General features: G+C 40.0%; 1 protein-coding gene across 1 annotated transcript in view; it reads left to right on the top strand.

Moving 5' to 3' along the window:
- Positions 1-19,934, top strand: part of plod2 (procollagen-lysine, 2-oxoglutarate 5-dioxygenase 2) — a 36,112-nt gene extending 16,178 nt beyond the window's left edge. Inside the window, exons 4-20 of the mRNA XM_085362303.1 lie at positions 1,920-2,083; positions 5,471-5,583; positions 5,908-5,971; positions 6,251-6,348; positions 7,318-7,419; positions 9,435-9,560; positions 9,675-9,796; positions 11,310-11,414; positions 12,203-12,328; positions 12,853-12,994; positions 13,719-13,781; positions 14,884-14,997; positions 15,293-15,358; positions 15,581-15,685; positions 17,683-17,829; positions 19,440-19,565; positions 19,733-19,934. Coding sequence (XP_085218429.1) covers positions 1,920-2,083; positions 5,471-5,583; positions 5,908-5,971; positions 6,251-6,348; positions 7,318-7,419; positions 9,435-9,560; positions 9,675-9,796; positions 11,310-11,414; positions 12,203-12,328; positions 12,853-12,994; positions 13,719-13,781; positions 14,884-14,997; positions 15,293-15,358; positions 15,581-15,685; positions 17,683-17,829; positions 19,440-19,565; positions 19,733-19,888 — 1,939 coding nt within the window. The 3' untranslated portion in view covers positions 19,889-19,934. The remainder of the gene's footprint in view (positions 1-1,919; positions 2,084-5,470; positions 5,584-5,907; positions 5,972-6,250; positions 6,349-7,317; positions 7,420-9,434; positions 9,561-9,674; positions 9,797-11,309; positions 11,415-12,202; positions 12,329-12,852; positions 12,995-13,718; positions 13,782-14,883; positions 14,998-15,292; positions 15,359-15,580; positions 15,686-17,682; positions 17,830-19,439; positions 19,566-19,732) is intronic.
- The last annotated feature ends 642 nt before the right edge of the window (positions 19,935-20,576 follow it).

Raw genomic sequence — 20,576 nt, 5'->3', positions numbered from 1 at the left:
TCAGAGAAAGAGAAAATATCCAGTGAGTAGCAGTTCTCTGAATGAAAATGCCTTGTTAATGCCAGAGATCAGAAGAGTCAACAGAACCTCGAAATGATCACTGGTAACAACCAAGATGTGCAAGATAGCTTCTCTGAATGCGCATAATGCTGAACCTTGAAGCATTTGGACAACAGCTGCAGAAGACCACACTGGGTGTCACCCAGTGAGGCCACAATTTGCAATGGTTCAACAAATTTGGAAAACAAATTAATTACATGCTTGATATCTTGATTTCTGGTGCAACATTCAGATAATAATCATGGCTCAGGGGGTTGGGAAGCGCATCTGTAACCGGAAGGTCGCCGGTTTGATCCCCGGGCTCTCTGTCCTGGTCGTTGTGTCCTTGGGCAAGACACTTTACCCTACTGCCTACTGGTGTTGGCCAGAGGGGCCGATGGCGCGATATGGCAGTCTTGCTTCTGTCAGTCTACCCCAGGGCAGCTGTGGCTACAACCGTAGCTTGCCTCCACCAGTGTGTGAATGTGAGAGTGAATGAATAGTGGTATTGTAAAGCGCTTTGGGTGCCTTGAAAAGCACTATATAAATCCAATCCATTATTATTATACTAGAGTCCGAATTGGGTGTAAATAACATCCCTTTTACCAATGGTTCAGGATGTTGGTGCAGTAATGGGGCACAGAATATTTTCTTGACATACCTTGGCCTCTTTAGCACCAATGGAGCATGATTTAAATGCCACAGCCAACCTGAGTATTGTAACTGAGTGAACCCATTTTCTGATGGCAACACACCATGTCACAAAGCTCAAATCATGACAATGTTATTGACAAATTTTCTACTTACTTCATGGTAAGTAGGTAACAATAGAGCACCTTCGAAATGGGATATTTACATCGTGGATATTTAGGTATCACGTGAATATGGACCAAAATCTCTAAGGAATATTTCCAGCACCTTGTTTAAGCTATGTTAGATACTGGTTACATTCGCCTGCTAGTTTGTGTTGATGAGTCTAGCAACCTAAAACAATTCTTGGTACCAGCAGTTAATATTCACTAGTTATTATTACACAGTGTTCAATAACACCAAAGTTTGGAATTGTAGCAAAACAATTTGGCATTTCACTACAGTGATGGTTAATTAAACATCATGAAAAGACATTTGAGTAAGTTTAGGTAAATACGAGAAATACAGAGAAAGAAATCTAAAAGACAATTGTTTTAATGGACAAATTTGTCTTTTGCACCTTTCTTGGTTTGCAAACTACATGAATAGTTACAATTGTTTTGCAATTGCTTTGCTTGGCATGGTGATAAACTGTCATTGCACAACTCGAGCTATTATAAAAAATGGGATTTAGTTCATGTCAAATCCCCACAAGTACAGACGAGTGTGGCTTCATCACAGCCACATCTATTAGAAAATATTTATTAAGCAATTATTTTGGGAATGGTGTCACTAAAATGAATCGCCTCTTTTATTGTTATGATTTCACACCTCCAAGTAATAAAATCACCAGAAATATTACGATTTTCCACATACTAAAACATCTGACCTTTGGGTAATAGCATACTTTTAAACAAGTCACCATGAGGCTTATGTAATGAGGTGGGCATTTTCCCCTCAGTCTGGCGCAGAACTGTATAGGCCATGCATGCGTCAGCACAGTTAAAGTGCTTTTGTGTGTTGGTGGCTGACAAATCACAGCATTTTTTGAAATGCCTAGCAGTGCAATCCACAGTGCTTGGCTAAACAAGTGTTCCCACCTGAAGAATGTCTACTGTTTACATTGAGATGTTTATCAGTCTCAGGCAAGTAGAAGCCTAGCAGGTGTGTCAGATGTAAGATAAAAAGATGTTGATGAAGTTGAAAGGTTAAATGATCTGTTGCATTTCGTCTTCACTCCTCCCTTTTAGCTATGATCTTATCTTTGCTGGGGGACCAGAAGAAATTCTCAGGAAGTTTCAGCAGGCCAATCACAAGGTGCTATTTGCTGCAGAGGGACTGGTATGGCCAGATAAACAGCTCGCTGACAAGTACCCCTTAGTCCGCACTGGGAAACGCTACCTCAACTCTGGAGGTAGGTTCTGAATATGAAAAGCTGCTTTGACTTGTTCAAGTCCAATCTCTGAGACTTTGGAGTAATAGTAACCATAAATTGTGGTTAAAGAAAGTGAGTTCAAAAGACTAGAATAGCTCTTCCCTAGAGGTACATCTACACAAAAAGCATTGCAACTTTGTTTTTTAATCCCATGTTTGGCATGCATCTGACAGAAACAATTCACTTCTATTTTAACCAACCCAGCTGTCTGCACGAGCTGTATACCAGCTTGCATTTTACTCAAAGAAGAAAACAAAGATGTGAGGTCTTCTTTTCTGTGTTCTTAAATGCACAAGTAGAGGGATTGTATATTAGACTCAGCACAACTACATACTCTGCCTGAAGGCATTCTCTTTCTGCTGCTGCTCTGCACCTCCTGTGTAAACATAATGTTTCTAATTCAACCCTGTCACCCATGTTTTACCCTAAGTGACAAAATCCAGGCATCTCCAGAGAATAAAATGTATTAGTTAGGGTGAATGGTTCCTTGTGTTGGACAACTGGACGCTGCAAATCTGAAGGCAATATTAGGATCATTACGGCAATGGTTTCCACTGAAACTGGTTCCAATGTTACCCACAGTGTTTATGTTATGTGCCTAGATATTTTATGCTTGACTGTAAACACACCTAGTTTCTATGTGTGCAAAGGGATTTTGAAATTCCACCATCAGCTGTCAAAGTTTGAAGACCTGTAAGCCTGGCTGGAATTCGGGAATTTAAGCCGCACTGGCCCTTCAGAGTTCTACAGTTATGAGAGGTGGAGAAGCTGCGAGACCTGCAGCCCAGTGTTAGTTTTAAAAATACAATACCACTTAATGTTTTTTTTATTATTATTATTATCTTTTGCTGCGAAATTCAACTATATTTTCCTTGTAATCTTGCTCCGTCAGGTATTTCCTGTCTGCGGTACACTGGAGGTGGGTGAATCCCATGGCATACTGCGGTTTCTTTTCTTTAGTAATGATTCTCTCTGCTACATGAGGGGATGTGAATACACACCTGAAGATGTGAAATGAGAGAGGGGGAAGACAGTTCAGAATATGTGCACTCATGCAGACATTTTTAAGAAAGTAACAGTATGTTCTCATATATAAGCCGTATGGCCTGGTCATTTGCATTAGGGCTGGGCGATATGACCCAAAATTCATATCTCGATATTTTTTAGCTGGATGGCGATATAAGATATATATCTCGATTTTTTTTTTAAGCCATAAAGTAAGAACAAAAAGAGAGTTCTTAGTCAAAGCTGTGTCCCAGATGTCACACAGGCACTTTTATTAACATACAGCACAGATGTACATGAAAAATTACTCAAAATTAAATTATGAGCATTCATTAAATAATAATGCTCCATAAATAAAAGAAAACAAGGTTGTTTTTGTGCTAAACAAAGAGCTCACAATTGTGCAGTCAAAATGTAAACTAAAAGACGCTGAGCGTAATAACAAAGACAGACAGATTTCACAGCTGCTCTGTTCCCAAGTTTTACTGTGTGACTGATAGCCTGGAGTTTGAAATCCGCTTCATAACCACGTCTCTTACAGGTGCCATTTATGGTCCTTATCCACACACAATACGGTAATATTACGTTGATGCACAGTACGTATCACTCCGCGAAGCTCCTCGGTAGCCGTAATGCGCCGACAATCTATCAAGCGGTGCAGCTCCGTAGCTTACCAAAGTCGTACTCAAACATTTTTGACAGATTGCTGAGCGCCGTGTACCACATAAAATCAGTTCGCGGCCATCAAGCACAACCAGAATTCATACATAAGGCGCGCTATCAACTTTTGAGAGAATGAAAGGATTTTAGGGTTAGCGCTGTTAGCTCGTTAGCATGTTTAGCTCGTTAGCACGTTGACGCCGTCCAGCCCCACGCATGGGGCGATGCGCAGTAACTCGTTAACGGAGATTTGCCGTGTCCGTCTTGTCGCTGCCTGCATGTGAAGCGATGGGGGAGGAGGGGGAGTTGTCTTCAGTGAAGGCGAGGCGGAGTAACGTTGCGTAGAGACAAAAGTGGACGAAAGAGAGGCAAACTTGCGGCTCCACAACTATAATTATAACGTAACATAGACTATATCGATATAAAGGATATTGTCACATCTTATATCTCGTATAAAAATATATCGATATGTTTTAAAAACTCGATATATCGCCCAGCTCTAATTTGCATCCTGCCAGTTCTTCAGGACATTGAATTACTGCCTTCCTTGTGGTCATCAGTGTGGTCTGACCTCCCATATTGGAGCCCGGCTGTCTCAGACTGATCAGAGGCTGTTTTTAGCATTCATTGTCATTGACATGACATGTGGATTTGTCTTGGGCCCCTGAATGTGCCACAGTTTGTATAAAATTGTAGGCTTTGTTTGTGTTCCTAACGCTACCGCCCAAGTGACCATTGGGGAAAGTTTTATAGCATCTGGATGCATACTTTGTCACAGAGAGTCTAGTGTCTTTGAGATGCAGTCAAGATAGGGTTATGTTTGTGTGTGACTGCATGTGTTTATTTAAGTAGAGTGAGGGGTCACGCACACTAACAAAACTACTAATGGTTAAAGCTAATTACCTGAAATCCCTGGGATCTGGCCATTAAACCCTGTCTGTCCAAGCATATATATCATAAAAAATGTGAACTGTTGTTTCATATTATGTGTTTTCATTCCTGAGAATGTTTTATGCTGCCTCATCTAGTAGAGCAGTACAAGACACTGAACGTTTCCAACAGGCATGCAATTCGCAGCATTTGAGGTGGACTAGCTATCAGGAATAAAAGCTTAAAAACATAAAATATGATTTCTTTTGAACATTTTTCTCTCATTCCTGCCGCTTAGATTATGTCATGTCTGTCCATCGACTTGTTTACAGTGTCTGAGGCTTTTTTCAAATGATAGGATGCAAAATGGAGCAAACCAGCAACACAGCCAAACCCTGCAATCTGTTATCGTGGTCACTGTCCTTGAGCAACACAGTGAGGAAAAGAAGAGGCGTGGGGGGGAAACTGGAGTAGAGATTGCCATGAGAATGTGCATTTATAGTGTGTAAGATACCACCAAATATAGTTTCAGAAACTCACCTAGCAGTAAGTTGTGTTGTTCTAAACATAAAGATCCTTCTTACTACCCATTATTACTCTGAGGGAAGAGAAAGTCCCTAGCTATTTCTCGTGTGTGCTTGGGATTATTGCCAAAAGTCACACTCTGTGCTAAGACGTCCAGGCTTCCCAAGTATTTCGACCTACACCACGGAGCCAGCAGTTGTACTGTAATTGTCACCAACAGCCTACCAGCCATGTATACGCCTGTAAACATTTCTCACTCTATCTTTTACTGCTGGATTTGTGTTTCACACTGTTTATTACTTTCAGGTATAATTGGCTACGCCCCGTACATAAACAGAATAGTTTCACAGTGGAACCTTCATGATAATGATGATGACCAGCTCTTCTACACTAAAATATACCTGGACCCATTACAGCGGGTGAGTCCTGCCAAGAGAGCAAAGATTCTCTAAATCTGTGGCTTGGTTCATGTCTCCATTGTGTTTTTTTAACCACGGGCACAGTGACTTGATCGTGCCTGCATCAACATCTGCCATGTCTCAATTAGTAATGTAATGGGAGCTCCACAGCTTGGCAACAGGTTCAAATTGGATGTGGTTATTGCAATAAGAGAAGACAGACCCAGAAGAGTAAACTGTGCACCACTGAATCCCAATGGCAGCATCTTAATTTAAAACACATGTCTGTGTTTTAAATTATGGATAGCTATGGATGGCTAAATGTAGGTCTTTGTCTTCTTACAGGAATCTCTCAATATGACTTTGGACCACAAGTGCCAGATTTTTCAAAACCTGAACGGGGCTGTTGGTGAGAATTTAAAGATATTTTATTTTCTAATTGAATAATCTCTGAATCTTTATAATTTAAACTCTGTCTTGGATGTCTAAGTGGCAAAAAAACAACAACCAAAAAAAACACTTAAACCAACATTTGATGTTGGTGCTGCCGCCAATCTGTGGATTACTTTCAGTGAACATGTAGGATTTGCAGTTTATAAGTTCTAAATCCTCGCAGCTCTTGCCCATGTAGTATGTCAGCTTTCAAAATATGGCCTAAAATGTCTTGTGTTCCCCTTTTTGTTGGCAGATGAAGTGCTTCTCAAGTTTGGAACGGACAGAGTGAGAGTTAGAAACACGGCGTACGACTCTCTGCCAGTAGTTGTCCATGGCAACGGAAACACCAAAGTGAGCAAGAAATTGCAGTCAAGGACACACCTAATGTAGCCTACTTAAGGGACAGAACAGATACTTTTAAGATAATTATCCTGACCTATGACACTAACCTTGAATGTAATTATCAAACTCTTTCCTGCCATTTGCAAATGAGTTTCTGTTGGCCTTTTAGACTTTTAGATTTTATCCAGCAACCATTCATCACTGCTGCTGATGTTCTGTTCGTTGTATAAATTTGACTCTACTTACTGGTAACGTGATACTTGCTAGTTACCTAGGCATAAAGGGCAGTGAATATAGCTACAATACTCTCATTTTGTTTTTGCCATCACTCAATTCTACATCATGGTGTGGAGCTGAGGAAACTAAAAAGCAGGATGCCCGCTATAATTCTGTTGATTTTTCTTCTGGTCTTTTCCTTCTCCTGTCTCATTTTTTGGCCAACTGTTTATGTTTGGTCTTCCCTGTTAAAGAACCAAACCCACCAAACTACTGAGTCATTCTTCCCAGAGGGCTCAACAGCTGAAAGAAAAGCTTTTAATGAGAGATCACAGTATGAGCTGACTAGCGAGTTGTCAGACCATTAGTTCATTTTATTTCCCAGTTATCTCGCCAAGTTGAGTTTTGTGACAGCTACATGATCATGGCGTTAACGTCTGCAATAACAGACTGGCAAACGGTAGCAACTGGTAAATTACACGTTCTCACACTAAATACAGAGCAGCAATGGTTGTGCTAACAATATGTTGAAAGTTATGAAGAATGATAACATTGTTGCCAAGCCTTGGCTTCTGTAGACGACACATCACTCTGTGGCCTTTAGTCTGACCTGCAAGTGAATGTGTCCAGTCATGACACAGTCGTACAATAAATCTTTACGTCCACAGTTGTATTCCAGGTTAGGATTTTCAAACATATCATAAGAATGTGACCTCAGCTGTCTCAAGTCTTTTATTTACTTTGAATGCTTTTTTCTTGCAGATGTACTTGAACTATCTGGCCAACTATGTTCCCAATGCATGGAACTATGAACACGGCTGTAGCCACTGTGATGATGACGTCGTAGACTTTTCTCAGTTAAAAGTAGGTGCACCAGACTGCTTTTTTCCATCTACTTGCCATCCTTTTTTAGTCTGCTTTGAAATAGCTGCTGTGGAAAGTTCTTCTTCATCCTCTCTTCCGGACTCCGGAAAGGATGACACATACAGACCATTTCCCAACATCAACCACCCATGTATCACTGACTGTTTAGACAGTAGTTGAAGATCCCAGATTTTTTTCCGTATTTCAACAGATAAGCAATTCTGTTGGTACTCCACTGTCTTTCCAGCGATAATAGGTTATGTGCCCATTCCGCATTTCTGGACCATTTTAAAAGAGCATAAGTGCAAGGGGAACTACTTGGGCAAGAGGAAGCACTGCACATCTGCGGTGCAGGATATGGCTTTTGAGGTTTTCTGAAGGGCTCATTTAAAGGGGTGTCACTGTCGACCAGGCTGTCTTTTAGCATGCGCCGCACTGTGGGTTTTATCCACAATAGTAACTTACAGTGGTTGTACTGAAAATTTGTCACAGAGTTCAACCCAGGCTGGCAACGTATAGCCGGCAGGAATGGCAGGCAATAGGAAATGTCTATTGCTGTGTGGTTACGTCTGTCAAGAATGATGCCAAACTTTACTTCTGGGTCCTCTAGGCGAACACTGTAACCAACACAAGATCTCAGTTCATCTTTATTTATTTTTACCTTAAAAATAGTTTGAGGAAAATCTGTCTATTGTAGAGCAAAATGTGTTTTTACTGTTCACTAAAATTGATGTTTTCACATTACACAAATAAAATTGCTGTAATCCAACATGCTGCATGGATACACTTCAATAGTTTAACTGGAGCCGATTCAGTACAAACCAAGCTACATGAAAGGCATCACTGTGAAAGTTGCTATTGGTGACCTTCCACAGTGAATGAAGAAAACACTACTCCTTCTCAATAATAGGCACATTAGAAAGGACATTTCATTCCACTGTGCCCCTTTGTTTATGTGGGACAGAAACTGGTGGGAGCTCAGGTCATGTGGAAAGTTTGGTCATACTGTCCAGGCCTTTCCTGTGGGGTAAACCCAGTTTGGAGGAGGTACTTGTTGGTTTTTAGTGTACTTGTGTTTTGAGATTGAAATTAAGCCCTGCAATGACACTGAGAGTTACACCACGAAAGACCAAACAATCCCACCCAGGCCATTTCATTGCTTTTCTTTAACTGTTTCTACTGTTGGGTGTTGCTTTTCTCTGCTATAAGAAATGCTAAGGGTAACTTTTTGCTTTCGTTTTAATGTTTCTGTCTGCTCCTGCTTTTCTGTGACAATTTAAGCTCACATTGCCTTGATGGATGAGCTCCCATTCTTGTGCCTAAAACACAGTCATTGCGGAACTTGCAAATTAGATGGTTCTTCTCGGATCTCTTTTCATCCTTGGCCCAGACCTTTGCCATGAACTGGTCAAGAGGATCAAGAGTCCAGACTGAGCTGTGTGGGCTGGAGCTGAGTGTCATGGGAAAGTCTTTGCTCTTCTCTTCTCTATTGCTTCATTTTTCCATTTTATCTTTATTTCCTCAACTTTCTGCGGAATCATTTTGTGCACGTGTTTGTACCGTGGTTTTGGTTACCCACTTCATTAGATTACAACATATCAGCTGGTCAGGATGGAAGATGTTCAGGAAATTAATGCGAAGGGTTTTGCAATGTGTTAACAACATATTTAAAATGTTAAAGCCAGCACCAAATTCTGCAAAGACAATAGTCAAGGCACAATTCTAAAGTCAAATCAAGAAAATAGAGTTAATGCAGTGACAGATGTATTGGCTTCATGGTTTGCTTATGTGAGAAATGAAATGTTAAAATCATCCATGATTTATTTTAAACAAGTCTTCCACTGCCAGGGACACTTTTATGAAATCTAAACAATATGGATGTATTGGCTTCATGGTTTGCTTATGTGAGAAATGAAATGTCAAAATCATCCATGATTTATTTTAAACAAGTCTTCCACTGCCAGGGACACTTTTATGAAATCTAAACAATATGTCTTTCTTTCGAATCTAAACAGGAGTATCCAAATGTGCTGGTTGGAGTATTCATTGAGCAGCCAACTCCATTTCTTCCTGAATTCTTTCAGCGACTGCTGACCCTGGATTACCCAAAGGATAAACTCAAACTCTTTGTCCACAACAATGTGAGTACATGCGGCTGCATGTGCAGTTTTTTTTTTCCTTCCTAGATCTCTACATGGCTCCTTACACAGTATGTGGTGTCTCTGTTAATCCATTAATATTGGCTCCCTGCTCAGGAGGTTTACCACGAGAAGCACATCCAGAGGTTCTGGGAAGAGAACAAGAATGTGTTCAACAGTTTCAAAGTTGTGGGACCAGAAGAAAATTTGAGCCAAGGAGAGGCCAGGAATATGGCAATGTATGTATAACTATTATAAATGTATCATTTCTCAGAATCTGAAGTTTCTTAGAATTTTTGAATGATTATAAAGGATATGGTGTTTTCTGACTTTGATTAACCATGCAATACTTTCAAAACCTCTAAACGAGTTTTCATGGTTTCTGTTTGGGAAAACGGTCATCTTTGTTGCTAGAAGCATGAATAATTCAGTGCATTCAAGGTCTGTATTAAGAATAACCAGAGAGACAAATACACCTTTGGTGCTGCTTTGTAGTCTTTCTGTATTGATTACTCATAAAACGTGGTCTTAGGTTCAGCTAAATCACAGATTTACAGATAAACATAATATGACTAAACTAATAACAGGCAAACAGTTGTAGTTTTTGCTTCTGAATATCATTCACAGTCAAACCTGGGAAAAGGTGCTAAGGAAACTGGAAATGTGGGCTGTGAGCTTCCCCTCTCTATCAATATAATTGCTTTTAGATAAAAGATGGTAGTAGGGGTCCACTCCTATTACAGAAAATAAAGTCGAGTTATTTAAGTCTTAGTAAGCTCTTTCTTAATGGGTTCATGCTCTAAAGTCTAAAGTTTTTTAACTATAACATAATGTTTATTTTGTAAATTATCGTTCTAAAGGATGTCAAGGCAGGGTATGTTTTATTGTAACTGTCAACCCTCTTCAGCATCCCAGTCAGGCTAAGGCCAGCAACTTGGTAATTCAAAAATATGAATTTTCTTAATTTTCAGCCATTCTAATGTTTTTGATTTTTTAAATTTTATTTTTAATTATTTCCTTCCTCTATCTGTGAAGCCTTAGACCCTATTTTTGAAAAGCAGCCCCAAACATAATGCTCCCTCTGCCATACTTTATATTTGGGCATGCTTGATTTTTAGCATGCAATTCCATTTTCCTTCTGACATTATGGATTTCTACAACTAAGTCTGAACTCTTCACATCTATCTACAATTCATCATAAAGGAATTGTTGTAGAAGGAAAACAATTATTTAAGGAGGACCAATCCAAAATGTCTTCTCATAGTTTAGCAGGTGTCATAAGCATCTACAAACCTCTGATGGAGACTGAGACTGTCCTCAAGAAGGTTGTAAATGTTGCTAAATTAAATTCATTGACTTATTTTTTTTCCAGGCTGCATTGTGACTGATTTAAAATCCTCGGCAATGTGTAAGGATTCACAAACTCACACACTCAGGTGTAAACTGCAGCTTTATTTGGACCAAAACGTTTAGGCACAGCATGCCGGGAAGCATTGGTCAGCACAGCCCTGTAATGAAGAAGTCTTAGGTTTATTAGGAGTCTCTAATTTTCTGAAATCTCCTTATCCACTGGAGGTTTAAAGATAGCAAGAGTCAGACTCCACCATTGAAAATTACACCTTATACTTTGACGCTGATAAATCTAAAGCCGTGACAGTGATTAATTCCAAGCCTTTTATTGACCGTAATCAGCTCTGGGTTGGAAAACAAAAAATCATTTTCTCCGCCATGTCTGTGTTTTAATTTCATTAGGGATCTTTGCCATCAGGATGCCACATGCGACTACTACTTCAGCATAGATTCTGATGTCATGCTGACCAACAGACAGACACTGAAGCTCCTCATTGAGCAAAACAGGTAATCACACAGTAACTGGAATAGAAGCCACAACTGAGCCTGTTTGGACCTTCTTGGTAGCTGTTGTGATCATTGAACCATTTAGTTTATCCCGCAAGTGGCAAAACCACAGGAACATTACAGCTGAGTGAATTAAAGTTTTAAAATAGGCTGCGTTGGCTTCCTGTTTTTCTCTGGCCACATGGATACAGCAAAAGAGTCTATTGAACTAACTCAGAAATGCCACTTTGCATTATACAAAAAACAAACATTCAACCTCTTTTTGCCCTTCTGCAGCTCACGATCTTAAAGAAACCTTCCCATAAACTAGATGTCACTGTGGCCGTGGCATGGTATTGTGACTGGCGTTTACGGATATTTAAAGACAGCATGGGAATTCTCAGCTGGCACAGAGGTTGTGGGAGCAAAAGTCCAATTTATCTCAACCAAGAAAGTTTACCATTAGCATACTGCAGTATATATACGAACCCACACTGTGATTTATGGTGGTGTTATTTTGCAAACTTTTTCCCAGTTTATTTAACAGAAAGAAAGTACACTTCTTTGAATTGAGTCCAGCATGATGTACTGGTGTGGTTCGAATCGTGGTTTTCTGTGATCTGTTTCTGACTTTGCAGTGTAATATAAAGTATACTATCCAGCTAGAGGTTGAGACTTTAGATAGAGGCCTTACCCCAGTGGCAAGTGGTCTGGTGCAATAGGTGGCTGCCTGCTTGGGAGATTTCACTGAGTTTTAACTGCCCTGACAGAGTTACCATCTCTTCACTCCGTCTCTCACTTTCCAACAGAAAAATAATTGGCCCCCTTGTCACTCGTCACGGCAAGCTGTGGTCCAACTTCTGGGGAGCCTTGAGTCTGGATGGGTATTACGCCCGATCTGAAGATTATGTTGACATTGTGCAGAGGAAACGCGTGTAAGTCACAAGAGCAATAAGGGTAAACAAAGTTATGGCTTTGCATTTCATGGTTCACAAAGCAAATGTGGGTACTGGATCTCTGAGCATGTCCGTAACTATGAATAAATCTTGCACGGTTGTGCTGGAACTATTTTCCTTCATGTTTAGCCACAAAAAATAAGACCTGCTAACTTAGAAGGCCTATGTGAAGAGTCAGAAAAGTGATTTGATGAGAAAAACACTAAGTTAAACTTTTATTTCTGACTGACTTTGCTTAAAAATAAGTTAGTAAGTTAGATTTGCTCTAAGATTGCACGGAAACACTTATTCACCCACAACAGTTGGAACTCAGATTGACAGCATGCAGAAAATAAATGGTTGTTATGTAAGTTTCAAAAGATTCTAAATGAATATGCTGAGCTTTTTTTTCTTTTCTACCACACAGTTCACTACTGCACACTGTAAGAATACATTCTTACATACATACATACTGGATTAATACAAAATAAGCACTTCCTGTCTTTATGTCTTGTTGTTTCTAGGGGTGTGTGGAACATTCCTTACATGGCACATGTATACCTGGTCAAGGGCAGTGCCTTAAGGAATGAATTGAAAGAAAGGAACTACTTTGTTCTGGAAAAACTGGACCCAGATATGGCTTTATGTAGAAATGCCAGAGACATGGTAAGAAGGAACAACCGCCATCTTTAAGGATTCCTCTATTAGCACTACTGTCCGTAAAATATTAAGATTAATTTAGCAACAAGAATGTATAAGGTCATACTAACTTTAGGTATATTTATGATAGTTAGTTTGGTTAAGCAATGAATTTGCTACTAACAAAAGTCAACAGCTCAACGGAAACCAAAGACTGGCAAGTATCAGTGTTTGTATGTATGAGTATGTATGAGTGTCTTCGTCAGCAAGTCATGACCGTCCTGTGTTTACAGTGTCTCTTTGGTCGTGCGAGGTTCTCTGCTACACTTGTATCCCATCATCCTTTACCTTCTTTTAACCTTACGTCTTGAGCGCAGTCAGTACAACCGATGCCTGGCTGGCTACCAGACAGAAAGGGTCTTGTCTCTTGTGGGTTTTTTTTCCTTTTCACTTGTGAACTTGTTACCTAGTCTTGCTTTGCGTCACTTGGACTTGGCAGCTGCGGTGTCTGATTCAAACACAGTGTATGTTGTCTGGTTTGCTTGGCCTGCTCCCCCAGCATGCATTGCTCCCATGTTAACCTACAAAAACATCAGCTTCAGAGGGAATCTTGCTTCTTTTTCATGCAGGCGTGTTTCCTCTCCTCCTGAATTCCTATGTGTGTGACATATGTACTTCCTCTGTCACCCTGTTTTTTATTTTGAATTCACTAATGTCACCTTATTTACATGATGCTTCTCCTTTATTTTAGACCAGTCACAGAGAAAAAGACTCCCCTTCTCCGGAATCATTCCATATGCTCAGGCCCCCAAAGGTTTCCATTTGTTTTGACTACTCTGCTTTCTGAAACATCCATTTCCAATGGGTTAGCACTCAGAAACCAATCTAAGCCATGTAGCATGCATAGTTTTAGGTACAGAAATACATTTTCCCTTATACTGAATTTAGTATTGGAGGTTTTGTTTTTTGAAAATGCGCAGTTACAAATTCTTAATAAATTCGTACTGAGTTGCCTACTTGTTGCATAAGAAATTAAGATGACCGGCAACTTTTCGAAAATTGATGTTGACTTTTTGCTTGTGATAACTTTAGGTCTAAAAGTAAAATGATCTCAGTCAGACAGAGAAAGACTCATAATCTTTTATGTTTTTATGATTGCTTCTAAGAGGAGATCACGGAGGAGACAAAAAAGTTCACACAGTGCGCAGTTCCCCTGTCCTGATGCTTTACCCTAAACAACCAAACCCTACATCACACACATGTTACCAGCTGCTCTTTCTAAACACACTGACTAATCTCAGACTAGGCTCAAACTATTTTTTCCCGCAGTCATGCTAAACATCTGGTGCAAATCACAGTTTTTCACAGAATGCATTTGTACATTAGCAATTTGGAATCTTGTGCAAAGAGATTGCAAAACTATCCTTAATTTTTCATTCATCTTCATCAAGCACAAAGCCTAGTCTGATAGTAAGTCCAAACCACTCCTACACATCTCCCTCCCCATGCTTCACTTTAGAGGGAATATAATTCCTGGATTTGCTTTGTCCCGACCTCCCTAGCACCCCTCTGTTCCTGTTCTCCCACTCCTCTCCTGCCCCATGTTATCCAGTTCCCAACCCTCTAGGACCCTCCCCCAACACCCATAAATAATCTAAGATTATTTATATGACATCTGTGTCTGTTTGAACATAGAGTTCAGTAATGATTTCAGTGTGTTTAAGCACACTTAAATCCAACTATATTCTCAGTTTTGTGCAAATGAAGCTTTTAGTAGTTTGCCACAAGTATCAGTTTGTCAGTTTCATTGCCAGTGATAACTACTCATGAGTATTCATGTGTTCTAATACTGCATGCATGATGATTATGTAGACAAGTAAATCGAAACTTACTCAACTTTCTCCTGCTTGCTGCAGGGAGTCTTCATGTACATAACCAACCGTCACGAATTTGGGAGGCTCATTTCCACAGCCAATTATAACATTTCTCATTACAACAATGACTTGTGGCAGATATTTGAAAACCCTGTGGTAAGTCATTATGATCTCTCATTATCCTTCAACCACAAAAAAGCTTTTTTTTTCTGAATAGCTGAGATAAACAACAGCCACCTGTAAAGGTTATTAACAATAATGGAACGATTACAAATGTGAGACAATTTTGGAATAATGACTTTGGTGTGATAAGGCTCCTGGCTGATGATTTACTACTGTATTTGACAAGCTGGGATCTGCCCTGTGGGAGATGAGATTAGCTCTGTGAGGTATGCAGGTCAGAAAACAGTTCAAAAAATGGGCACTAATTTGAAGTACTTTCTGCTTGCAGGACTGGAAAGAGAAATATATCCACTCAAACTACACTCGAATTTTCACTGACAACTACTTGGAGCAGGTTTGTATATATACATGTGTATCTGTATGTCTTCAACATACTGATACAGACCGAGGGGGGAAATGGGATGACATAATGTCGCAGCAAAAAAAATCCCAACATCTGGTTTTACCATATCTGGGTATTACATTACAGTTACTAGAGCTCAACATGAAGGTGTTATTCAAGTCTATTCTCAGTGGCCTCTTTTTGTGTGTCAATATGTGTGTGCGTGTTTTATAGCCATGTCCAGATGTGTTCTGGTTCGCAGTCTTTTCAGAGAAGGCTTGTGATGAACTAGTCGAGGAGATGGAGCATTACGGTTCATGGTCTGGAGGCAAACACCAGGTGTGTATTGTTAGCTCAGTTTCACTGAACATAAAGTGCTAAGTGTAATCGTCACACTACAGGCACAGTGCTCTTCTTATTCTTTGTGTGTTTTATGTTTACACATTTTAATAAGGTGACAAGCATAATAAAATATCAGTGGTACTGGATTCAGTTTAGAAGTATGAGCCAAAAAGCAAAGGTTATTTATTAGAGAGGCCAGGCACTGAGATGCAACCACTGACCTCTTCACCACAGGGACAAAAAATACATTAAATGTATCCAAAAGTATAGAACGTAAAAATTCAGCACTATGATAAGAAAGAAGATGGCAAAGATTAAGGCTACGTTCACACTGCAGGCGAAAGCGCATCAAATCTGACTTTTTTTGACCCTATGCGACCCATATCCGATCATGGTATGACAGTGTGAACAGCACAAATCCGATATTTTCAAATCCAACCTGGGTCACTTTCGAATGTGGTACTGAATCCGATACATATCTGATGTTTTAGAAAGCGACTGCTGTTTGAACGGTCATGTCGCATTAAATCCGTCTTTTACGTCACTGACACAAGACAGACGCCAATTATCAGCCCCCGAGAAGTCATCATGAACGCTTCCTGGCCATCCAGTGTAGATGTTAGTGAAACTGTTGGGAAGACAACGTTGGAGAAACGTGAAAATTTTATTTGTACTGTATAATCTGTAGATTCTGACAGAAATCTGCAACTATCCTTTGAAGCACCGCTCCTCTTTAAAACAGCAATAAGGATAATTATTAGGCCAAATGTAAATAACAAAATAACTTTATAACTTAAAGCAAAATTGGGAAACGTAAAGTCTGAAGTCTTTATATTAAGGGCCATCAGTCAAACAATATTGTTTGGTCTGCATCTAAACACAGCTTGTTGTGTGTGACGTCTTCTTTCGCGCATGCAGGTCGCTTTGAGCGTTCACACTAGAGTGCGTTTGCTGTCACATTTTATTTGTAGTGTGAACAAGCAGGCAAAAAAAATCAGATTTGATCAAAAAATCGGAATTGAGCATTAAGACCTGCAGTGTGAACGTAGTCTAAGTTAATTTAGTTAGCATAACAGATGTGCTGGGAAAACTGAAATGTACTTATAGTTTGATATGTCTGCTTTATCTTGCTTAACATCTTAAAGTTTTTTAGGGCTAAATACAACCAGTGTACTTTAAATTCATCAACTGATGGTTTCATTTATGTTATATAATGACAAATACCCATTGTGTGTTGCCAGAAACAAGAAGACACTCTTCCCATCATTAATAATGATTAAAAAGCCTGCTAGTGAAGCTGGTTATGTGCAGCACCAGCTTTAGCTCACAACAATAGTGTGAGGGCATGCTACCATTTGCTAACACCACTAGCATGACTAAAAGGTTTATTGATTTTTTTTAAATTATACAGTAGAAATTTAGATTTTTGAAATTACCCCAAAAGTTTACATAAATTAACTGAGTTAACTATTGCTGATACTTCTAAGCACTCTTTCACTGTTTGTGGGTTAAATGGCATCCAGATGTAACAAGTATCAAACAGACTATTCTTGGTTAGCTTGCTAGCTTTTAAATGTCAAAGTTATGTTTTGGTATGACACAGAAAGTAACACACATGCAACTATGATTAATGCATATAGTGAAAAATGATTTTAGTGCTGTCATCACAAGGTTGGCCATTTGAATACAACCAAAAAACCCCAGCTGTGTTTTAGTTTAATGGTGTCTAATTCCCAGTGGCTCAAAGTTGGCCTGGGAGATTAATATATTACAAATACTTTGACTCTGTTTGAGAGACGACTGAGCTGGATGGGTCATTAAGTCTCATACAGGCAGACAACAGAAGAGCCTGTGGTTTAAAAAAAAATAACACATGCACATCATCACAATCACCATCACTTTGAAAACTGTGGACACACACTTTGAGGATAGTAGGTCATTTGTTCCATCGTTAGTCACACTGCATCGGGCTCTGTTTCTCTCCTTTTTCTCAGGACAAGCGGATTTCTGGAGGCTATGAGACTGTGCCGACAGATGACATTCACATGAAGCAAATTGGGTTTGAGAAAGAGTGGCTGCATTTCATCCGAGAGTTCATATCACCTGTCACGTTAAAAGTTTTCTCTGGCTATTACACAAAGGTTTGTGTGAATCTGACCTTTTTCTAGTAAAAGCTGAGTTATAACAGCAGAAAAGTTTAATCATATAATGAGCTGCTGACCTGCTATTCATGTTTATGTTTGTGATTCTGATGTGAATCTTAACAACTGATGACAAATTTTCCAATGGATGACAAATTGGTAGAATTTCCCATCACCACTCGTTAATATTGTGGTAATAATGGTAATAATGGGGTAGTAAGGTGGAAAGAAAAAGGTGCCAATATGGAAAATTTAAGTTATTACCCCTTAGTAATCCAACTAATCTCTTGTGTCAACAGTGTTTATAATAATTTAATGTGACACTGAAATTTAAGTCATTTGGTAATAAGTACCCAGAAACTAGGGAAAACTATGATACCGTTTTAGGGCCGCTGAAGATCAGAAAGACAATAAGGTGCATTTATTTATGAGGGAAAAAAAGGCAAAGCTTCAAGATTAAAGTGGCAAATTTCTGAGACGATTCCCCTTCCCTCATTTTTTTCACCAATCTTCAGTGGCCCTAAAAACTGTAGTAGGAAACATACATATGCCTTTGTATGTATGTCTAGTAGGAATACTATAATATTATACTGGAAACACTATCAGAACTTGCTAGCAATAAAATTGACATCCATCCATCCATCCATCCATCCATCTTCATCCGCTTTGTCCGGGGCCGGGTCGCGGGGGCAGCAGCCTAAGCAAAGAGGCCCAGACCTCCCTCTCCCCAGCCACCTCCTCCAGCTTGTCCGGGGGAATACCAAGGCGTTCTCAGGCCAGCCGAGAGATATAATCTCTCCAGTGTGTCCTGGGTCTGCCCCGGGGCCTCCTCCCGGTGGGACATGCCTGGAACACCTCACCCAGGAGGCGCCCAGGGGGCATCCTTGTCAGATGCCCGAACCACCTCAGCTGGCTCCTTTCGATGTGGAGCAGCAGCTGCTCTACTCTGAGCCCATCCCGGATGGCCGAACTTCTCACCCTATCTCTAAGGGAGAGGCCAGCCACCCTTCGGAGGAAGCTCATTTCTGCCGCTTGTATCCGCGATCTCGTTCTTTCGGTCACTACCCACAGCTCGTGGCCATAGGTGAGGGTAGGGACGTAGATCGACCGGTAAATTGAGAGCTTCGCTTTTACACTCAGCTCCCTCTTCACCACCACGGACCGGTGCAGCGTCTGCATTACTGCAGCTGCAGCCCCAATCCGTCTGTCGATCTCCGGCTCCCTTCTCCCATCACTCGCGAACAAGACCCCGAGATACTTGAACTCCTCCACTTGGGGCAGGAACTCATCCCCGACCCGGAGTGGGCACTCCACCCTTTTCCGGCTGAGAACCATGGCCTCAGATTTGGAGGTGCTGATCCTCGTTCCCGCTGCTTCACACTCGGCTGCGAACCGTTCCAGTGCGAGCTGGAGGCGACATCCATGTATTTTAAAAAAATTTTATACAGATTTTAAAGTGATAGTAACCTTATAATAATAAAGTAATACTGGTGGACAGGTTCACTTATTAGAATAGTATTACCATATTGTAAACACATTGTAAGCATAATTCTTTATTTGAAGGTAACATCAGTACTGTCAGCCAATGCATTTCTATCCTTTTGTCACAGGGTTATGCTTTGATGAACTTTGTTGTAAAATACACTCCTGAGAGACAAGCCTACCTGAGGCCCCACCATGACTCCTCTACCTTCACCATTAACATTGCTCTCAATAACAAAGGCATAGACTTTCAGGTAAGGACTTGTATTATGGGGCATAAGTCACACTAATATTATAGCTGTTATATATATTTTTTAAATGTAGATTTTATTTTAAGCTTTCCAATTAGATAATCTGTCTGATGAGTATTGTTAACCCAGTGATTTATTTCACAATTATAAATCCAATTTACTTTTTTTAGGGAGGGGGTTGCCGTTTCCATCGGTATAACTGTAGCATAGAATCACCGAGGAAAGGCTGGAGCTTCATGCACCCGGGACGACTGACTCACCTGCATGAAGGCCTACCCACAACCGGCGGCACCCGCTATATTGCAGTGTCCTTTATTGATCCTTGAACTACCTGACGGCCTTATGATGTCAAGTCTTTCAACCACGCTTCGCTTTTTTTCATCCAATTTTTTTTTTGTTTGGTTGTATGATTTGAAGTTTTGTGCACAAGCTGTTCTTCTGATGCGATTCTTTTTTTAAAGCAGATGCTTTAAAATCTTGAAAAAGTTGCATTCAAATAACCTCTGTCAGACAGAGAATAGAGAGGCCAGGGAAGTAACAAAGGCAATTAACAGTTTTGATACACAAATTGAAACAAAAACCAAGCTAGCAGGGTAAGGATTTCTGTCACATTACTGCTTCATTTTTTGATTCAAAACAAAAATCTTTCAGGAAATCGTCTATGCTGTAGATTGTCATGATTTTCATTGCTCTGTCATGGTAACCATCATTCATCCACCCTGGTTGATTTGCTAGCAATTAGCTCTACTGTGTGAGGTTGTGCAGATGACCATTGTGTATAAAATTGTGTTTCAGGTAAAATGTGACTGAACTTGCGTATTGCTTCAAAAGTTACTACTGGTGCTAATAATCATGTTTCTGCAGTGTAAGTTACATTGTTTTCTACCCTGAGTCAGTCAAGGTTTTATTTGTGATTTTTTAATTACATTTCCATTTGGTTTGTGCCCCATTAAAAGAACTTGTGCACTGTAATTTTGCACAGCAAAGAGAGCAGAATTCATTAAGAATTCAAGC

The sequence above is a fragment of the Diplotaxodon limnothrissa genome, linkage group LG9 (assembly GCF_057381915.1).
Source record: "Diplotaxodon limnothrissa isolate DT_005_m linkage group LG9, D_limnothrissa_male_GT1.1, whole genome shotgun sequence".
In the NCBI taxonomy this organism is placed as follows: domain Eukaryota; kingdom Metazoa; phylum Chordata; class Actinopteri; order Cichliformes; family Cichlidae; genus Diplotaxodon; species Diplotaxodon limnothrissa.
Note: the sequence above shows the minus strand (reverse complement) of the source record. Positions and strands in the feature narration are given on the sequence as shown.